The sequence below is a fragment of the Protopterus annectens genome, chromosome 2.part1, assembly GCF_019279795.1.
Source record: "Protopterus annectens isolate FY-2018-M chromosome 2.part1, PAN1.0, whole genome shotgun sequence".
Classification (NCBI taxonomy): domain Eukaryota; kingdom Metazoa; phylum Chordata; order Ceratodontiformes; family Protopteridae; genus Protopterus; species Protopterus annectens.
This window is the reverse complement of record NC_056729.1, coordinates 769,303,606-769,325,383: the sequence shown is the minus strand read 5'-3', so window position 1 is coordinate 769,325,383 and position 21,778 is coordinate 769,303,606. Positions and strand designations below refer to the sequence as shown.

At 41.9% G+C, this 21,778-nt stretch overlaps 1 protein-coding gene across 1 annotated transcript in view; it reads right to left on the bottom strand.

The window, feature by feature from the left end:
- TMEM165 (transmembrane protein 165) overlaps positions 1-21,778 on the bottom strand; it is a 321,260-nt gene that overhangs the window by 238,084 nt on the left and 61,398 nt on the right. Inside the window, exon 2 of the mRNA XM_044062476.1 lies at positions 16,950-17,181. Within this exon, the coding sequence (XP_043918411.1) occupies positions 16,950-17,181 (232 nt within the window). The remainder of the gene's footprint in view (positions 1-16,949; positions 17,182-21,778) is intronic.

Here is a 21,778-nt window from a genome sequence, read left to right as displayed (position 1 = left end):
GGAATTGAGCTTGTAGATGTATTTGGTAAGTCAAGGCTGTGTTCCACAAAGCCATGGCTAGTCTGCAAAGGGGGTAGGAGTGGGTACCCCCCTGCTTGTTTATGTACCACATAACTGTGGTGTTGTCCGTCTTTATCAGTAGTTGTCCTGGATGAAGAATGTCCTTGAAGGCTGTCAAAGCATTCTGTAATGCTAGCACTTCTTTCTGGTTGATATGTAGGTGCATTTGATTTGGGCTCCATTCGCCCTGAATGCATCTCCCTGCCAGATGGGCCCCCCCCAAGCATAATCTGATGTGTCTGTAGTCAGAGTTTGGGTGGCAGGGGGTGGAATGAATGACAATCCCTTGTTTTGGTGACAGGCCTCTGCCCACCATAGGAACTCCTGTTGCAGGCAAGGAATGATAGGAATCATTGTTTCCAGGCTGTGACAATGTTGACTCCATAAGCTTTTTAGGTACCACTGAAGTTTCCTCATATACAGTCTTGCATATGGAATTAGTAGAATGCAGGAAGCCATGAACCCCAAGGCTTGCAGAATTTGTCTTGCAGATAGCTGGGTTTTTGTGGCCACTTGTTTGAAGTATGTCATCAATTGAATGTTTGTCTGGCGTGAGGTAAGCCATCTGGGCAGCTGTAACGCTTGCACCCAGGAATGTAATTATTTGAAAGGGTACCAGTTGTAATTTCTTTTCGTTTTATGGTGTACCCTAGGCATGTAAGAAGCCTTTTCACAAACTCCAGATGTTGTAGAAGAGTGTCCCCTTGTTTTCTGCCTGAATTAGACAATCGTCCAGATAAGGATAAATTTGAATGTTTCTTTGTCTGCAAAATGCATTTACTGGTGCCAGGCACTTTGTGAAGACCCTGGGCGCAGTAGATAAGCCAAAGGGCAGTGCAGAGAACTGGTAATGCAAAAAGCCTGCTTTGAAACGGATGTATCTTCTGCAAGATTCCCTGATTGGGATATGCAGGTAAGCCTCTAAAAGTCTAGAGTTACCAACCAGGCATCCTTGCCCAGCATAGGCAGCAACTGTTGTAGAGTCAGCATCTTGAATTTTGGAATGTCCAGGAAAGCATTTAGAATGGAAGTCCAGAATTGGATGCCATGACTTGCCTTTTCTGGGTACCAGGAAAAGTCTTGAATAAAAACCTTGTCCTTTTTCCTTTTCTGGTACTGGTTAAAAAGCCCCCATATCCATGAGGGACAAAACTTGTTTCTGGGCCTCTGCCCACTGATTTGGAGGCAGATCTGGCCATCCGTTTGGAATTGGCTTTGTGTGGAAATGAAATCTGTATCCCTGGGATACTATATTTAAGACCCACTTGTCCTGGGTAATTAGATGCCAATTTTGTGCATGAAGTGCTATTTCCCCCCCCCAAAGGGGCTGCCAAAAGATAAGTGCTTGGAAATGGCAGAGGAAAGTCATTGAGACAGTTTACCGTAGGGGGGGGCTTGCTACTTCCAGATTTGGAGGTGGAGGCACCCCATTGTTTTGTTCTGCAAGTTCCTTGTGACCGAAACCTGGAGCCTTTGGAGTGTCTGGGTTTGACCTGAGCGGCTCGGTTGGGTACTGGAAAGGACCAGTTTCTTAGTAGGCCAGTGTCTACTGAACATGGGTGGCTGCACTTGTAAGGAATCTTTTAGTTTGCATAGATTTAGCTTTGTCTTCCATCTTTTTCAAGACTTTTTCTGCCTTATTACCAAAACAGACTGTCCTGTTGTAAAAGAGCATCCAACAATTTTGCTTTAACATGATCAGGCAGATTTTGCTCCTTGAGCCAAGCATGCCTTCTTATCACAGATCCAGTTATGGCAGCCCTGCAAGAGGCCACTAAGGAATCAAAACCACATTGCAAAGTATGCTTTCCAACTTGTTCAGTTGAATGCAATAAATCCTGTAACTCTATTTTCCACACGGTCAGAAATCAACATCATTTTCTGGTTCAGTAAGCCCATGATATGCTACTGATATTTAAGCATATGAAATTGACAGTTTACAGCTCTAATAGCCAGGGTTGCAGATGTGTAAACCTTCTTACCCTATCTATCCAGCGCCCTGGAGTCTCTATCAGAAGGGGTAGGATTTTTAGCGGTAGAAGCCTCAACACCCTTGGGACCCTGAGAAATTGTTTCAGGATCAGCAGTAGGGTTTTTAAAAATAAACTTGTGGGAGTCAGGAACCCTGTAATATCTGTCTGGCTTACTAGGAGCCAGAGGCAGGGAATCAGGAGCCATGCTGGATTTTGAGAAAACATCAACAATGTCAAACAGGAGGTATAGCCAAAGGCCTATGCAGAGGAAAAAGAAGAAATCCCTAAGCCTCTTTTTGGATTCTGAAAAATCCTGACTCTCCCAATGAAAATGTCCCCTTAAGGTAAGCAACGTTTCTCCAAAAGAAAAATCCTCAGGAGGAGAAGCAGAAGGGATGGATTCTTCTGCATCAGAGTCCTCATAAGGGGGAATAGAAAATTCCTGATCAGAAGAAATGGAAACCTGATCTGAAGATTCATAATCAGCACCTTGCCTAGGCCTCTTAGCAAGAGGGGGTTGGGAACCCCTGATCAAGGTAATTAAATCCTCAGCCATTTTGATCATTTGCTTTTTAGGCATAGAGGCCTGAATACTGAATACGTGGCCCATGCATCAGGTTTTTAGACATAGAAGTTGGTTTTGGCCTTATTTTTGATGATGGCGTCTGTTTAATATACAGATCTTTAGGCCTGAAAACACCCTCAGAAGCCGGTGCCTGCTCCGGATCCATCTAAGGGAGAGACATCCGCGGGTTCAATTCTTGAAGTGTCTTGCGGCATAGCGGACTCCGAATGGGTCTCGGTAGAGGCCTGTGAATCAAAAGTAGCAAGCATCAGGGGCTGCGAAAGCACCTCACTGAGTAACGGCGAACCGGCGACTGGCTTAGGAGAAGCTTAGTCGCTTTTGGACCTCGACTTTGTCTCGGTCTTTTTCTTTGCATTTTTTGTGAATTCCGGTAGTCGGATTGCTAACAGACATTTCTGGATAGTTAAATCTTGAGCCAAAATATTTAGAAGCAAAAATATACCGACGCTTGGTTAAATTTAGCACAAAACCGACAGCAAGGCACGTTACGGTCAGGGCCTAGGCAAGGAATACAATATAAATGAAAATCCTTATGAGGCATTTGCTTCCCACAAGTAATACAATTATTAACTTTTACTGACATCGGAAAGGAGCAAGAAAAAGTTTCCCCAACGGGGTACTTAGCTTTAAGCTGAAGACTTTGGTTCTGAAACAAATTTCAGGAGTCGGCCAACCGGCACTTGCGAACTGCTTCTGCTTCGGGCACAGCGCAGTAAGAAAGACCGATTAAAATGGCACTGGCTGCATGTTTTACACCCGACGACCTGACGTCATGGAAGAAGAGATAGCAACCGACACAGGACCCAAGACTTTGTTATTCAGGCCGACTGAGGGCAACCTGCCAGCAGATTACCCAAATGTAATGACTGCAACAGTGAAACATGAAGAACATCCACATCTTCCTACCCCCTCTCAGATTCCATGAAACGGTCCTCTGAGGGGTGGAAAATGTATCCCTACAGCAGATAATGTCTCCCCATCCTGTTTGTTCCTGTAGAGAGTTTCCTTCACCTTAGGGCCAAACAAAATGGATCCATCAAAGGAAGCAATGATGAAGTCTTTAAGGGCTCTGCAAAGTCACAGATGCATCCAGGTGTGCCTTCTTATGGCAATTCCTGAACCTGTAGCTCCTGAAGCAACCTCTGAGGTGCGAAAAATCAGCCTCATGGAGGCATTTGATAGGGACAGGAGGGTGGCCAGTAGTGAATAAACAGTCTTCTGTTCCTCTGCAGACACGGACTCAAAGTATTGGTAAACTTTTTGATCAATTCCCTCTGAAATCTCATAGCGTGTGCCAAGTAGTTCAGTGACCTGAGGGTGAAGGTTGCTGATGTGTAATCATGCTTCCCAACTGTGTCCAACTCCCTGGGCTTTCTGTTCAGGGGATGGACAGAAGAACTCTGTTCTGCAAGTTCTTGGTGGCCACTTCTACCACCACAGCATACATTGGGGACCCTCGTTCCATTGGGCCCAAACGTTTGGCTCAACAAGGAACTTATCTGGCCTCTTGGGGATAGGCTCCATGACATCTGGATCCTACCACGCCAAGTGGGAGAGGTGATCCACCACCTCATCCACCGGGGGTAACTATACAGGATATAGCTGAGCCAGCTTAAAAGCCTTGAGAAACGCCAACTTCTGGGGGGGGGGGGTAAAAGACCAACCACCTGTTTCTAAAGTTCTAGGATTTCACTGAAAGATATCCTCAAAGGGTGATCTGGGGGACCCCTCTTTTTTAACTTCAGTGCCCTCCATCAAAGACTCCTGTAGGGAATTTAAAGTACCTCCTTTTGCAAGTACGCTTCCAAGGGGACTCTCCAGTGGGATGCTCCAGGAAGGACTCAGAAGTGCAAACAGAATCCTGGAGGTAGGCTTGACTGGGCCAGCTGTCCTGATGGAATAGGATGAAAATACTCGGGATCCGAACACAGTTGCGGAGGGATACACCCCAGAGGGACAAGGGTGTCTTGCCCAGAGGTGGAAAATGGTCTCTCCACTACCTCAAAGGCAGAGGTCATGGAAAAATCAAGAACTAAACAACTGACCTGCCTCAACACGGAGGTGCACATAGAGGTTTCAAGGGGATGTGATGGCTCTAAATACCTGGACTCAACCCAAAACCATGGATCCAGCTCACAGTCACCTAGATCAGAGAAGGTGTTGAATCAACAAGGGGCAAGCCTTAGGATCAGACACATACAAACTCATGAGAGCTGAAACAGTTCTGGTGCAGGGTTTGTGCTAGTTTCTCACCACAGTGGGGTATCTCAGTACACGGGGAAATTCTTGCAGTGGACATTTTTTTATACACAATTTTGTTGACATTTTACATCAATTAAGCTGGGAGGCAGTTATTAACTTCTTAGCAAGTAAATGAACAATTTACTTGCCATTGCTAAGCTTAAGACTAAGACATAATACATCCCAAACTGAAATGTAAGACAGCAGTATGATTTGCTGTTATTCTACTTCTGTCCTCAAAGAGGGCTCCTTATATAGGTAACTTGTTTCTTCACTTCTGCTACCCTGTTACTGCCCAATACTATGTGCATAGAGAGGATGACTGCTAGAATGAAGCTATTATTTTGCTTCCTTTTGTTTTTTTTTTTAATTTCTCCAAGCCCTTTGGGTTTTATACAGAATAACAGGAATGGCCCCATTCATAAGTCAAGGTATGATTAAAGAAAAACACAAAGGACCCCAAACAACAGGAATCCACAACGAGTAAAGAGGTGAACAGGTCCACCACAGGAAAAAAGTCACAATAAGGCTAAGACCACTGAAAGCTATAGGAAGCAATTTAATCCACAATTCCACGACTGAGCGCTTTCACCAGAAACCTGGTATCATCAGTCATAAACAATTCAAACACACCCAGCATATTCTTATATACATTTAAGACATCAATTAATCAATTAAATCAACTAAAATTCCTTAATTGGTAAAACACCCTAAAAGGTAACTATGCAAAAACCAAAAACATTTCTAAAAATGCATATGTATATATAAGTCCATTAATGAAAATAAATGAAGAAAATGTTTGTATATAATAATAAATAAATAAATAAAGAAAGAAATATCCTTCCTATCTTTGTAACCAACATAAACTAACCAAAATACAAATCAAAGTACATAAAATGTAAAATTGAATAAATGTGATAATATATATATACAATAAATTCTAAATGTAATGAATATTAATGTTGAATGGAGTACTCACAAATTGTGAATATTTCACAAACCCAAATTGTGTTGTTCGGTATGTAAACAACATCATTCTCTTTCGGCTTTTCCCGTTAGGGGTCGCCACAGCGGATCATCTCTTTCCATTTCTTCCTATCCTCTGCATCTTGCTCTGTCACACCAACCGCCTGCATGTCCTCTCTCACCACGTCCATAAACCTTATCTTAGGCCTTCCTCTATTCCTCTTACCTGGCAGCTCCATCCTTAGCATCTTTTTCCCAATATACCCATCATCCCTCCTCAGCACATGTCCAAACCAACGCAATCTCGTCTCTCTTGCTTTGTCTCCAAACTGTCCAACATGAGCTGACCCTCTAATATACCGATTCCTAATCCTATCCATCCTAGTCACACCGATTGCAAATCTTAACATCTTTAACTCTGCCACATCCAGCTCCGACTCCTGCCTTTTTGTCAATGCCACTGTCTCCAACCCATATAACATAGCTGGTCTCACTACACTCTTGTAGACCTTCCCTTTCACTCTTACCGATACCCGTCTGTCACAAATCACTCCTGACACACTTCTCCACCCATTCCACCCTGCCTGTACTCTCTTCTTCACCTCTCTTCCACATTCACCATTACTCTGAACTGTTGATCCCAAGTACTTAAACTCGTCCACCTTTACCAACTCTGCTCCCTGCATCCTCACCATTCCTCTACCCTCCCTCTCATTGACACACATATATTCTGTCTTAGCCCTGCTGACCCTCATTCCTCTGCTCTCTAGAGCACATCTCCACCTCTCCAGAGTCTCCTCAACCTGATTCCTACTCTCACTACAGATCACAATGTCATCTGCAAACATCATAGTCCACGGGGCCTCCTGTCTGATCTCATCTGTCAACCTGTCCATCACCACTGCAAATAAGAAAGGACTCAGAGCTGATCCTTGATGTAATCCCACCTCCACCTTAAACGGATCTGTCACTCCCACTGCAGTCCTCACCACTGTCACACTACCCTCGTACATATCCTGTACCACTCTTACGTACTTCTCTGCCACTCCCGACTTCCTCATACAATACCACAACTCTTCTCTAGGCACCCTGTCATATGCTTTCTCCAAGTCTACAAAGACACAATGCAACTCCTTCTGACCTTCTCTGTATTTCTCCATCAACACTCTCAGAGCAAACATTGCATCTGTAGTGCTCTTTCCTGGCATGAAACCATACTGCTGATCACTAATCATCACCTCCCTTCTTAACCTTGCTTCCACTACTCTTTCCCATAACTTCAAGCTGTGACTAATCAGTTTTATCCCTCTGTAGTTACTGCAGCTCTGCACATCACCCTTATTCTTAAAGATAGGTACCAAAACACTTTTTCTCCACTCCTCAGGCATCCTCTGACTTTCCAAAATTTCATTAAACAATCTAGCTAGAAATCTAGCTAGAAATTCCACTGCCATATGTAAACAACAATATAACAAAATCAGATGCTTTGTATTTTCAATGCATTGAACTAATTGGTGTAAACAAATATAACAATTCAACAGTTACATGTTCATGTTACAACCATCTGAAAAAATGTTAGGCAGTCATCCCATAGGATAAAATCTAAATAAAATTAGATCTATATTTTAACAAAGGTTTTAAAGAAATGCTTTCGTTGATCCCCGGGTATTTAGTAGCATTTAGCCTAATCTGCCATTCCATTTCCCGGAGGGCAACTAGATTGTCAACATCTCCAAATGTGTCAGGTTTAATTTTGTCTACTACAAAAAATAAAAATTTTTTGAATTCATGACAAGTTCTACTATGTAAATAAAGGGCATTGTGGTCATCCTTTCTTCTAATGGAACCACAATGTTCCCTAATTCTCTCTTTTAAACATCTTATAGTCTTGCCCACGTAAAAAACATCGCATGTCATGCACGATGCAACATATACACAAAGCTTGGTGACACAGTTGCATCGCCCAGGACATGCGATGGTACGACCAAGGCCTACTACAGTAAGGTTGGAACCTACTGCTATATATCTGCACCATTTACAACTACCACATCTATTCATCTGTGATCTCACAAAGTTGTCATTTTTTCTCTCTAGTATGTCCTTCAAGTTGTTTCCCCTACTAAAGACTATTACAGGGGCGTCACCCAAAATTGATTTTAAACTTTCACTTAGAAAGTAATCCCATAGCATTTTTAAGTTTGTACAGATTTCTAAAGAAGTGTCATTATATTTCAAAATGAATTTAGGCCTTTCTTTATCCATACCCACATTGTTGTCATCACCGTTCAACCCATACAAAACTGAATCCTTAACCCCTGTTTTCAAAATTGGGAAATATTTACTTTTCCTCTTTTTGTACACCTCTTTTTTAGTTCTAATTAGAAGTGTCAAAGGATAACCTCTCTCCAAGAAAAATCCAATGAGTGTGTATATCTCTTTTTTAAAATCCTCATCGTCACTGATCAACCTGGAGAGACGAACCATCTGACCTTTGACCAAGCCCCTCCTTTGGTGCATAGGATGGCAACTGGTGTAGTGCAGCATAGAATTTGCATAACTAGGTTTCCTATATATATTACTTACAAACTCCATTTCATTCTTGGAAATCCTGATGTCCAAAAAATTAGCATAATCACTATTCCAATTGTATGTAAATTTGAGGAATCCAGAACAGTTGTTTATGTAGTCCATGAATTCCCCAACACTGTCCTCGTCACCCTTCCATAAAATGAGTAGGTCGTCCAGAAATCTATTGTAAGACAATATATTGTTCCCAAATCTAGAACTGAGAATGTACTTTTTTTCCCATGCTAGAAGAACTAAATTAGCATAGACCGGGGCATATTTAGCACCCATTGCTACCCCGGTCATTTGTTTGTATCTTTCACCTTCAAACATGAAGAAGTTATTATTCAGTATCAATTCCATTAGTCCATAACAAATTTCCAATTTTTCCATATCAAATTTCCTATTCGAATATAGGCTGTCATAAAAGAGCTCTAAACCCTCCAAGTGAGGAATTACTGAAAAAAGATTGACAACATCAACTGTTAAAAAAACAAAGTTGCCTAGTTTTGAAAAATCAATTGAATTCAACCTTTCTAAACAGTGCCATGAATCCTTCAGTATATGTTCAGCATCTGTTAAAGCTTTCTTACAATGGAAATCTACAAATGCTGCCAAGGGCTCGGTCTTAGAACCCTTTGCTGAAATAATGGGACGAAACTGAAGAGAATCAGTTCCCTTGTGGGTCTTAGGTATGCCAAAAAATTTTGGCATATAAGGAAACTTCACTACTAAAAAGTGAAAATCTGCCTCATTGATCACTCCCTGATATAAAGCATCTAGTAAGTACATGTCAATTTTCTGGTATGCTGAATTAATCTCATGGATCGATACTCTAGTATAGGTGTTGTCATTATTTAAGATGGACATCATCTGGCCAACGTAGTCCATATTGTACATGATGACCATCCCTCCACCCTTATCAGGTCTCATGCATCTATATTGGCCCGTCGATGTGAGTTCTTTAAGAACTGCCCTTTCATTGTTAGTCACATTATCAACATAGGTGGCCCTTTGCAAACAAAGTCTCCTCAACTCGTATTCCACCATTCTTTCAAAAATGCTGATCTCTTTATCAGTAGGTGGCATGAATGTGCTCTTCCTCCTAAGTGAATTGGAGGGGTGCAACCCGTTGGATATGTTACTATTAGTACCTGATGTATGGAAATAAAGTTTCAAGTTAATTTCCCTTGTAAATAGCTTGAAACTTTTCAATACCTGGGTTACATCCAAACCAAAACTTGGTACAAACTTTTCCCCTTTGCTAAATAATTTGAAATGGGATTCATTCATGATTAAATCAGTGTAGTTGTATATAATGTACCCCATTTCCTTTTGGATACTATGTTTCATTCCCTCTTTTGGAATAAGTCAAGGTATGATTAAAGTTCATGACAATAGTATTGTTTCAATCTTATGTTAGCCAGACTTGCTCTTCACAGCACCCACAATGTGCCCAGTAATGACTCCTCCTATAATTTGTACGGAGTTACATGCATCAATAACGCATCTAAATAAGATTGTAGATTATAAGACTCATTGCTCCTACTACTACTGGAACTGTCTGGGTATCTTTCTTCCATATTGCCCTCATTTCTGCCTGCAAATCTTGGTACTTTAAGACTTTGTCTCTCTGTCTCTGTATGTAAAACACTGTAATCACTGTCTACAGAGTTCAATAATCAATGCTACTTTTGACTTTTTATAGACTACTACATCTGGTTTTCTTGCATCTATCTTTTTCTTTAAATTGCTGGTAATGGATGATCCCATGTGATATAAACTTCTTCACGCTAAGTGAAGACAAAAGGTCATTCATGCATAACAGCAGGCAGTTCTGCATTTGCCATTTTTGATTGAGCAAAAAAAAAAAAAAAAAAAAAAAAAACATCACACAGCAGGGCCTCTTCTGTTCAATGCAGAACAGCTCACTGTTCCACACTGAACAGAAGTGGCTCTTCTTTGTGATTTATGATTGGCTCGTATACCAGCATACGGGCCAATCATAAATTGCAAAGCAGAGGCCGTTTCAATGGGATTTTTACCGGCGGTGCAGGACTCAGGATTGGGCTGCTGATCCCGGGACAGTCCCACTGAAATAGGGACCTCTGGCAACCCTGATGCAGTCCCACGACTGCAGATCTATACATGAAATCAAAATCAGGGGAGACCCATAACTCCTTCGGAATGGGGAATATATAACCTTGGTATGCACAGATTTTTATAAAAGTCATTTGATGAGCATGAAGCATCCTTCTTGTTTTCTTGTCTAATCTATCCAACAACATTTAGGACCAGTCAATCACTCCAAAACTGTAAGTTAGGAGAGGAAGAGCAAATTGGTTTATAGATGGAACTTTGTTCCTAGGTGTCAACGCGGTTTTCAGGATTAAAGTCTTCTAAAATATTCCTTATTGAGTTTTATTTGCATTTGTTCAGGTTTTATTGTTGATCCTTCAATTCCCAAACTTTACACACTCCCTCTTGCTCAAGTTCTTTTATATCACATTCTTGTCCCAAACTGATGTTTTCTTGGTGCTGCAGCTTTCCTGCTTTAAAAGATTGCTTTTGCACATTTATCAAGACCAAATGACATTCTTACATCATCTGAAAAGGTTTTGATTACTTGCAGTTGTGCTTTCAGTTCCTCATCTGATCAGCTATACAATCTATAAAGAGAAGATGGGAAGTCTTTACACTTTGTTTCTTTCTGGGAGTCAAATTATAGCAATGACCTAATCTGTTAAGCAGACAGCTTAATGGCTGAAGGGCAAGGCAAAAGAGCAGCTGTTTCTTACATGGAGAAGGCGACCATGAGACTGGATTAACTTTGGTTTTACTACTGTGACAATCATTTAAAGGGCTTCAGCTAGTTCAGTGTACTTGTGTACTGCAAGCAGTTTCTCAAAGGCATTTTTGAAGCAGCTTCACAGCTGACATGAAAAGCAGTTCCACACTGCAGACTACATAAGCAGTGATAAAGCCGCAATCTTGAGTATAGGCAAGGTTACCTCAATGCATGAACATTCACTCCTATTTTACAAGTGTGTACTCTGTTCTAGCACAAAGATAGATGAAAGGGAAGCACACTGCTTTCAGGACAAACCCAACATACTATTACAAAGTAAAATTTTGTTTTGATGACATATGTCTTTCACAGCAGAAAAAGCAGTACGGACTGCAAATACACTACCAAATAGATGAGATAGCACAAGAACCTCAGCTGAAGACCAAACCGGCTATCTATTACGGTTTATAGGTCAGGAAGTAACATTTCACAAAGGAGTATTATTTTATTTAGAATCATCCAGACACTGAATGAGAAAGCAATGACATTAGAAACATGCAACTTATGCTAGCACTAGATGACCATCTTAAGTACTACAGCATCTACATTCCACTCTTCTCCATGATGTATCGCAGTACTAAATCATAAACTCTTGTCAAGATATTAACAAAATATGTACTCAGCACAGTAAGAAGTTTCATGTTCAGTCATGTTCTCCAAGACATGATACCCCCACCCCTTACACCCTAAACCGTGACTCTTCAATTAACCAGCTATAACCTATACCCCCCACCCATCATTTGTCTTAGGACATATCACCTCCTGCATATCCTCTCCCCCAAACCATAGATTTTCAGCATCTCCTTTCTATACACATTTCCCTTATAACAGCTATATCACTTTAACTGCTCTTTTTACACTTTCCTCTACTAAACTTGTAATAATTTAATATACAGCTTCCAGAACGTGAGGCAGTACTTGAAATGTAACCTTACCAAGCATTCAGTTTTGCGTGGCTTCTGCCCACCTATGTTGAGTAAATTGTTTTATCTCTAGTATAAGAAATCCCTGATCTGCAGGCCTTTTCTTCTACCAAGACTCTTCAAAGGAATCACCCTGCTAAACCCATTACCCTGCAATTCTTACCACTGAAACCGAGTTGCTATACTCCTCCATCCAAGCCGAAAGCCTGTTGCTTCTCTGTATACTGCTTCCCCGTCCAAGGATACAGCCTCAGCTTTGGTGCTTTTCAAGTTCTAAGAAAATGTGCAATATCAATGTCCAAAACAGAAGAGAACCAAACTGATGATCAAGGTACTTGTCACTCTGTTAGTCAATGGCCTGTCAGACACACAGCCCTACCCAAAGCTTTAGTTTACACAGCAGCAATGACTCAGAAGTCCTTGATGAAGTCCAGGAGGAAAACATCCACAACAATTCCTGGGTCCATTCTTCTCATCAGCCAAATTCAGAACATTATTGGGTTAATTCACAAAATCTCACTGTAGTAAAGCTACGACCGCTGAGATGCTAATCATCAAAAATGCCATACACTATGATGGATTCTCCATATGCAAGACATTGGACTCGCTAAGAAATATCTGGCCTTTCTTCTACACTGCTCTTTGTACAGCGATAGCATACTGGCCTGCCCCCCTACTTTAATATCTCTCCATTCTTAAGGGATGGCTTTCCAGTTTCCTTTAGCACACAGGGGATCTTCAGCCCACTATAACTTACCTGGCCCCTTCTTTCATCTGCTGCTCAGTTCTACTGATCTCACCCCCTGGAAAACCTTCTATCATTAACATTCATATCCCCCACCACAAAACTACGTTTTCTTTTCCTCTCTCATTGTTTGGATAACACTAAGATGAAATGTTCATTCAGCACCTTAACCTGCTGTACATCATACTTTATATTCTCTTCCAAACAAAATGAATCATATTTTAGAAAATCTCCTTACTGAAAAAAAAGGTGAGAGGTAAAGGAAATTTTTAAATGTGGGGTAGAAAAAAAAAGACCACAGTGAAGTAGGAAAGGCAATTTCTCTAAGCCAGCCAAAGAAAAAAAATGCTGATGTTCTTTAGATGCCATGCTGCATTCTTTGTATATTTTTTGCTTGTTTTGGACAACATCATGAAAAAGAAAGCAACAGATTCACATGCAGCACCCATCAAAGGCATTATATACATTCTTCAATTTATAACCAAAACAGCAAAGTCATATATATGAATGTAAATCTGCCTGTGTCACAAGTGATAATTCATTAAGGGGGGGAGGGGACAGCAAAGTCGTAGATTTTTCTTCTGGGGGCCATGTGATTTTCATCAAGTAATACCTTTTAAACAAGTCCCTTCCACTCATGCAGACATGAGGGGATAGCCAGTTTCCAAGGCTCAGTGATGCAATTACAGGCAACTGTTAAGACACTTCACATTTAAAAATAAAAGGACAACTTCAAAGAATCTTCAGTTTCACATAAGTAGCGAATTCTAACAACGTCTGCCAGAGAGAGGCTGCAATGCGAGCTCTGCACCTCACCCCAGAAAAGAATTAATTTAGAACACTGTGCAAAAATATATGTATCCTGCATCTTGTAGCTTTTGATGAGCATGCATTTAGTTTCATCTCCAGAGATGATTAATTGCACCAATTCAAGCACAAGCGTGAACCTCATCCCAGAAAGAGAGACTGGCAAGTGGAAAAGTGTTATTCCTGATTTCTGAATACATTTGGTAAAATGGAACTGTGTTTAATATCTCTACTCTCAATAACTTGGATTCCAGTGTCTACATACAAGAGCAAAGGAAATTCTTCATCAGTATACAAAACTCTTACAATGTGACCAACCATCGGAGATGCAGAATGCTTCCACTGCCCAACTCACTAGCAAGGTCAAGAAGGAACAAGGAATGTGCCTCTTGAAGGTACAGGTCCTTCCCAGTGAAATTAAACCACAGGGCCCCTGGTTAACCTCTCTTCAGAAATCCTCAGCAGTGGCAAGAGTAGCACAATGTAGCGGAGAGTCAGTGACTAAAAATGAACCCACCTTACCTAGCTCAAATCAGCCTGCCAGCTGTGAAAGCCAATCAAGCCCATCAGTACCATGTATGCCTACTTCCTTGGCAAACACCCGACTCATATATCCCCATTTCACTAATTTCCATCAAGCATAACAATAGGTAATGGAAATCCAGAGAGAAAATATATGTCATGTCTAACATCAGGTGCACAGTGTTAAGGTTGCGATCTGTAGTTCCTGTGGTAAAGGGGTTGATTACCTCAGCTTTTACATTTGTCTTCTGTGTGCCCTTGAGCAGGTTACTTAATTAGATTTTGCTGCCAGGTCGCCCCTGAAAAAGAGACCATATCCAGTGGGTCTAATTGGTTAACAATTGGGTGTTATCACCTGCAAAGTCCAACTCATGGTCAAGAGGAAGCTGAAGCCTCTACTGGGCACTCAAATGAATATTAGGATGACAGTCTACTGGAGGAAACTGGTGCAGATGCACACACGGCATGCGCCACACATACAGGCAGTTTGGAGACTCCTGACTCACCTACAGCAGATCTTATGGACATGCAAGAAAATAAGAACAGCCAGTGAAAACCAAAGTATCCACAGGGGAATATGAAGACTCAACAGGGAAGGCACCTCAACAAGACATCTCAACTGAGAACTGAACTGGAGAGCCAAGCACCATAAAGCAAGAGCACTATCGACACGGTCAGTGTGCCTCCCAAATTAGTTTTGGCCAAGCAATTCACATAAACCCAAAGTTTAAAAAGGTATCACAGACATGGACATATGTTGCCGCCATCTGTTTAAGCCCTTAGAAGAATGTGCCACAAAGCCATCAGGAAGTACAATAAACTTAGCTATAAAAGGAAACTGAGAAACACAAGATTCCAGGCAGTCTGCATTCACATATTCAACTAGTGCTGAAGGCCCTGGTCAAGGCAAACTCCTAAGCTCCTCCATCTCCAGCAGGACATATCCTCCAGACCTGACCTGACTTTCACCCCTTCATATTTATTGTGGTCAGAGGCCAATCTAACTGGAAATGCCATTTCAACCTTAGAAGAGAGGGAACAGCCAACACAATGGATGTATGTGATTTGGTGATGATTAGTCTAAAATTATACCCTTCGCCAAGCTCTTTCAAGAAGATGCCAGAGTCTCTGAACTAATTCACTACTGCAAGCACTTCAAACTATTAAAAGTGTGAAATATGTACTGCTAAGCTGGACAGCACCTGCCTGGAGCTCTGGAAAAGAAAAATCCTTAAATGCAGTAAAACGCGCTTTCAATGAAGCAAAGCTGTTCACGCTTTTGAAAGCTTTCAGTCATATACAAGTTGCAAATCGCAGTACTGGACAATGACAGTTCAGTATGAGGACTGATGCACATCGTAACCACAGTGTGTGTGTGTGTGTGTGTGTGTGTGTGTGTGTGTGTGTGTGTGTGTGTGTGTGGTCTGCATCTGATAACTGCAGACCTGATGCAGTCCATGTAAACAGCGCTGCAAGTATAGAACAGCACAGCTTGTTTTGGCCCTGCATACAAAATATGTTAACATGTCACAGCTAGAATCATAGTGGAGCTAGGTCCAACAGATGCACCCATTTTTGACAAAAAAGGCCTACAATTTATGAGCAGACACTCCCACAGCCAGGATGAACAAGAATGTGGACAGCAAACAATCACATTTCCACACCAAACTGTGCGCTGCTGGAGATCCCCCATCCATAATATTAAAATTACTGTTCCAAAAAACTTGCAATATATTGTTCTGGCAGTTTCAGGTTTAAATTTAAAAATGATTTAAGTAGCAAGTCATAAATAAAGTAAAGATGCAAGCTAGTCCATTATTTTATGACCAAATGCCAAGGAGAGAAGACATTAATAAGAAACATAGCTAGAAAACGTAAACAGCACTGGTTTAAGAATGGCGAAACAGGGTGACATCTGTTTGTTTAAATAAGAGATGCAGAACTGCCAGAGTGGTATGCACGTTAAGCGACACAAACTGGTTAGTCATTTTTCTGAAATAATGCAGGTGTTGTACAGGAGTTTACTGTGATGCATCAATATCAAAGGAGACTTTTGATTTTCTAACAAGAAAAAAGTGCAAGAAAGATGTACAACATACACAAAGTTATAAAATGCTACTGCATCTTACTCATATGGCAAGACAGAGAGTGAATTCTGGAGAGACAGAGACCTGAAAGCAATTCCGTTTACAACATCCTCAGAGGCAGAAAAATGGAATATCATGGGTTGCAAACACACACATTATAAATGGAAAAGAAAAAAAAAATCACCAAAAAATAAATAAGCAAATCAGTTGAACTTTCAAATTTCCCCCCAAAATATCTTTACACAAAGTTGGCTTTACAAGCACCTGAAAAACTTGACTGTCATTTTTTAAAACTTTCTCCACTAAAAGCTCAGTCTCAGCCAGTGATCGGTACAACTTTTAATTTTTGCAAAACTGTCCTATAATAATATGGACTTTACTAAGCCACAATGCAGCCCTAAAATAATGCCACTGCTCTGGTTCTCTTAAAATTTCGAAGCATGACTATCATCTTGCTGCTTTAGTTATTCACAGCAAGGAAGACCAACCTTCAGAAATGACCCTGCTGTTAAAAAAAAATCTGCTTTACAATACTTGTATCACAGTTTACAAGGACACCAGGACAATTTCCAATTACATATTTTCAAATTAAATACTTGATTATGTGCTAAAACATTTAAACTAACCTGATAAACATGTCATAAGTCCCAAAGCAAGCATTGCTCCTGCTAATACTGTCAAACGGTTATAACGCATTGCCATAATAGCTGCAATGAAGAACGTTTTATCTCCCAGCTCTGATACAATGATGACCGATATGGCAGCAATAAAAGCATGGATAAATCCCAAATTGGTCTTAGCAGCAACGGCAGCATCTTCAGCATTCACATGAACTGCAGAATGCAGTGTTGGCAATTTCTACAGTAAAATGTAAAAAAAAAAAAAAAAAAGTAATTCATAACACTTTAAACGAAAAACAGTTGTCAGCTGCTTAAGCTGATGAAAAGTAAACGTTGGAAAAAAAAAAACAACAACTTGACAGCTTTTCAGTTCTTGAAATAAAATGCAGCTAAAATATTTAACAGTTGCACAAAAATCACTGATCTGCAACATAATGTACAAGGGTGCATTCAAAAAGGCATATCATCAAAATGGGTCTACTTTGACCTATAAAACTTTTATGTACCTCCAAAAGTCTAATAATATTAGTGCAGCTTGTTGGACTATCACAGTATATTAAAGCAATTTAAACTAATAAAATTGCATGGAGCTGTGCCCCTGCACCTCCAATTCCCACAACATAGCCTAGTACATACCTATGAACCTATCTGCTCGAGGGCATTTATAAACCTAGCCAGAGTGCGTCAGCATTCGCCACCCCATTGATTAATTAACTGCTTTAATTAATTGCTTTTTTCCCCACTTTTCTGAGATTTAAAAAAGTTCAGTTACAGACTTGCTGTTCTGAACTGTTTGTAAGTTTCTTGGAGGCCATCGTTTGCTTGGGCTAAAGGGAAGTCTCTGTGTTCATCAGTGGCAGTGATAAACCTTGAGCAGCCTGCCTGCCCCTGTGGGAGTGGTTACTGCCTTGAAACTGTACTTTTATTGGCCATTTTGGGTAAATTCCAAACTCCTTGATCTCCCTCTCTTAAAACCCTCATTTGCGCGTTTTTGCGCATAGCGCAACATCGGGCAGCGCCGCCTAATTGGGTTTAAACTATTCCTGGCTCCACAAAGCCTGCTCTTCACTTCTTCCCTTAGAACTATCTATCTCTCAAATTAAAACACTATACTCTCATTCTAAGGCCCCTCACTGGTCCAAATAAGTAATCTTACAAGTTAGCACTAACAAACCATAAGCACTACTTACTCTTATACTCTCTACGATTACCTTGTCCCCTATTGGTCCGTTTTAATTCAGTTCCCTAGATTACTCTAGCATGTCCAAAGGTCAGTCAATGGTTTCCTCTCCAGTCCAGCTGGTGAATCTGGGAATTTTGAGGCAATGTTACAACTGTCTCATGTACACGGACAACCCTCTCCTTCTCCAAACAGGTTCAAATATATGTGAGAGATGCAACCATATAGCCAAACTGGAGGCTGAGCTCTCTCATCTCAAAACTGATGTAACCAGTCAGCAGGAGAAGGTAACCTCACACAACACAATTCCAGTATCACACAGTCCCACCACAACAGCGAACCAAACACATAAAAACATACTCGGAGGCTCTAAATAAAAATCTACCCAAGCAACAGAGACCTCCAAAGCAGACATCCAAGCAAACGCTACCCCAAAACAAAACACGCACAACACATAGCACACAAAATCAGTGTGCCAAGCAGTCACAGCCCTTAAGGCTGAATAACACACCTGATACCCTTGTAATAGGCGACTCTATTGTCAGACACGCTGATGTCCCGCTCACCAGGCTGAATAAAGAGAAGGTCACAGTAAGCTGCCAGTCGGGCGCTAGGATCTGCCACATAATGCAAGCACTCAGGTCACTCCAAAGCAAATACAAATATGACTCAGTCATTGTACATGCTGGCGTGAATGACCTGAGACGTACCTCCCTCGACTACATGAAAAGAGACAGAGGAGCTCTCTGATCATGTAGCCCAGGCCGGTATGACGCTGACCTTGAGCAGCATCTTACCCTCACCTAGAATGATGCCACAGTATAAAGACAAAATGATCGATTTTAACAATTGGCTAAAATTTTGGTGTCATTCAAAGGGGATCCAGTGTCTGTCAGCCTGGGATGACATGCTCGACAAGCCACATTGCTTCGCTAGGGACGGCTTGCACCCGTCACCCCTGGGCTTTTGGATATTGGCAAAGGCTCTTGCCACCCCCATAGTGCCTTTTTTAGGCAAGGCTCAAAAGTCAAACCCACCTCCATAGACAGCACAAGGAACAAGAAACTAAGGGTAATGCTGCTAAATGCCAGAAGTCTTAACCTCAAGAAGCATGCACTCGAAGCTCTCCTCAGTATGGAGAACATCGATATCTGTGCAGTGACAGAAACCTGGTTCAAGGCTCCGGAGAGCACCCCAGCACTACCAGATTATACCTCATACCATGCTTTTCGGCCCCAAAACCCGGACCGAAGCACAAAAGGAGGGGGAGTTTCCATATTTATCAAGGATATCCATACCTCCAGGTTAGTGCAGTGCACGAAGTATCGGAGACCATCCATGTGCAACTGACAGTGGGCAAGACTGCTTTTCAGTTTATAGCATCCTACAGACCACCCTCTCAAAGTCAGGAATCCCACTCGGCTTTCCTGAAAACATTGGAGAACACTAAGATCTCTCCGAACACCATTATATTGGGCGACTTCAACTACCCAAACATAGACTGGGAGCATTACTCAAGCCCCAGCACCTTAGCCCAAAGGTTCCTGGAATTTATAAACTCAAATGCTATGGAACAACTAGTCACCACTCCCACAAGAGGGGAAAACATACTAGACGTGATCATTACCAACATGGGGACTCTATGCTCCATACCAGAAGTATATCCCTCATTGGTAAGATCAGACCATAAATTAATTTCACTGGATATCCACATCCCGACCCCACCCCCAGCCCAGAAAACCACAGTGAAAAACTTCTCAAAAGCGAACTTCACACTTCTCAAAACTGAAGTGGAATCCTTCAAGGCCCCAGGCCAGTGGAAACTACGGCCCAAACTGCAGAATCCTAAATAAACACATTCTACGGACATCTCCAGGAATGCATGGATCATGCTATCCCAAACAAAATCAAGACCCAATCATCCAAAGGCAGGCATCCAGTCTGGTGGACCCCAGCCATAAATAAACTGTACAACAGAAGGAGGAAGCTACTACATGATAGAGCAAAATCCCTAAAAGGGAAGGCATCTCTGATCAGTACTAGCAAAAAATTACGATCCCTCATAAAATCCTCCAAGGCCAGCTTCGAGAGAAAAATTGCACAGGACACTAAAGACAATCATAAGGCTTTTTTCAGTTATGTTAGGAACCTGGGATGCAACTCCCAGACTTGTTCTGAGTGGATTCTAAACGACAAAAAATACACTGAACCCACAGACATCGCCAATATCCTGGCAGACAGGTTCAGTGCAAACTTCTGCACCCCCCCCCCCAAAAGAGCAAGTATCTATCCCGGCAGAGTGCAGCCTCCCAAACATCTCTGACGCTCAGGTGAAGGCCGCCCTCTCAAAAGCAAAAAACACTGCTTCCATGGGACCAGATGGCGTCCCGGGTTGCGTCCTACATGAACTCCAAGAAGAACTAATCCCTCAAGTAAAACTGCTGTACAATCTCAGCCTCACTACAGGATATGTGCCCAAAGAATGGCGTACAGCAACAGTGGTCCCGCTCCACAAAGGTGGTGCCTCTGCGGACCCTGGAAACTATCGCCCCATAAGCCTGACTAGCCTAGTATGCAAGGCTATGGAGAGGATCATCATGGAACTCATAAACAAAGACATTGGGGACCTACAGACACTAGATCCTACCCAATTTGGCTTCATTAAGGGCAGATCCTGCCTTTTGAACCTAGTCGACTTCTTCGAAACAGTCACCAAGGCCATAGATGAAGGGAAGGTAGTCCACACAGCCTATCTGGACCTCGCAAAGGCATATGACACAATACCCCACTCGGGCATCATAGATAAGCTATCCAGCCTAAATATAAACCCCTATGTCACAAGATGGGTCGCAAACTGGCTCAAAGACAGAACCCACAGAGTCAGAGTTGCTGGAGCCATGTCAGACTCGAAAGCAGTCACAAGTGGCATCCCACAAGGTTCTGTCCTGGGACCTCTCTTGTTCGGTATTTACTTTTCTGAGGTACAGGGCAACGTGGGAGGACTATGGCTCACCAAGTTCGCAGATGACTGCAAACTGGGGGCCATAATCGACTCTTCACCTGACAAAAACATCCTTGAAAAAGGTCTCGCAGAGACGGATAACTGGTGCCAGAGCCATGGTCTAAAGCTAAATGCCAAAAAGTGTATAGTCACACCCTTTGGCAAAAACAATGTGCCCACAAATTACCACATAGGTGGTAACCCATTAAGTACAGAGAAAGTAATTAGGGATCTGGGGACCCAAGTTGATAGCAATCTCTCCTTTGACAACCACATTGCCAGAGTGGTTAGAAAGACCTTCTACATAGCCCACCTCATCATGAAAGGATTCACATCTAGATCAAGAGAGGTAATCGTGCCCCTTTATTCATCCCTCATCAGGCCCATCACAGAATACAATGCCCCCTTTGGGACGTACCTTACCTGACACCTGCAGCAATTAGAAAGACCCCAAAAGTACCTCACCAGGAGGATCAAGGGACTCAAACAGATGTCATATGCTGCTCGGTTAAAAAAAAAAACTCCAGCTCTACTCAGCTGCATACCGCCTACTTCGAGGCGATCTATGCCTGACATATAAAGCGATCTATGCCTGACATATAAAGCTATGTCCAACCCAGAATTAATGGACACGCTCCACCTCAGTAAATCTAA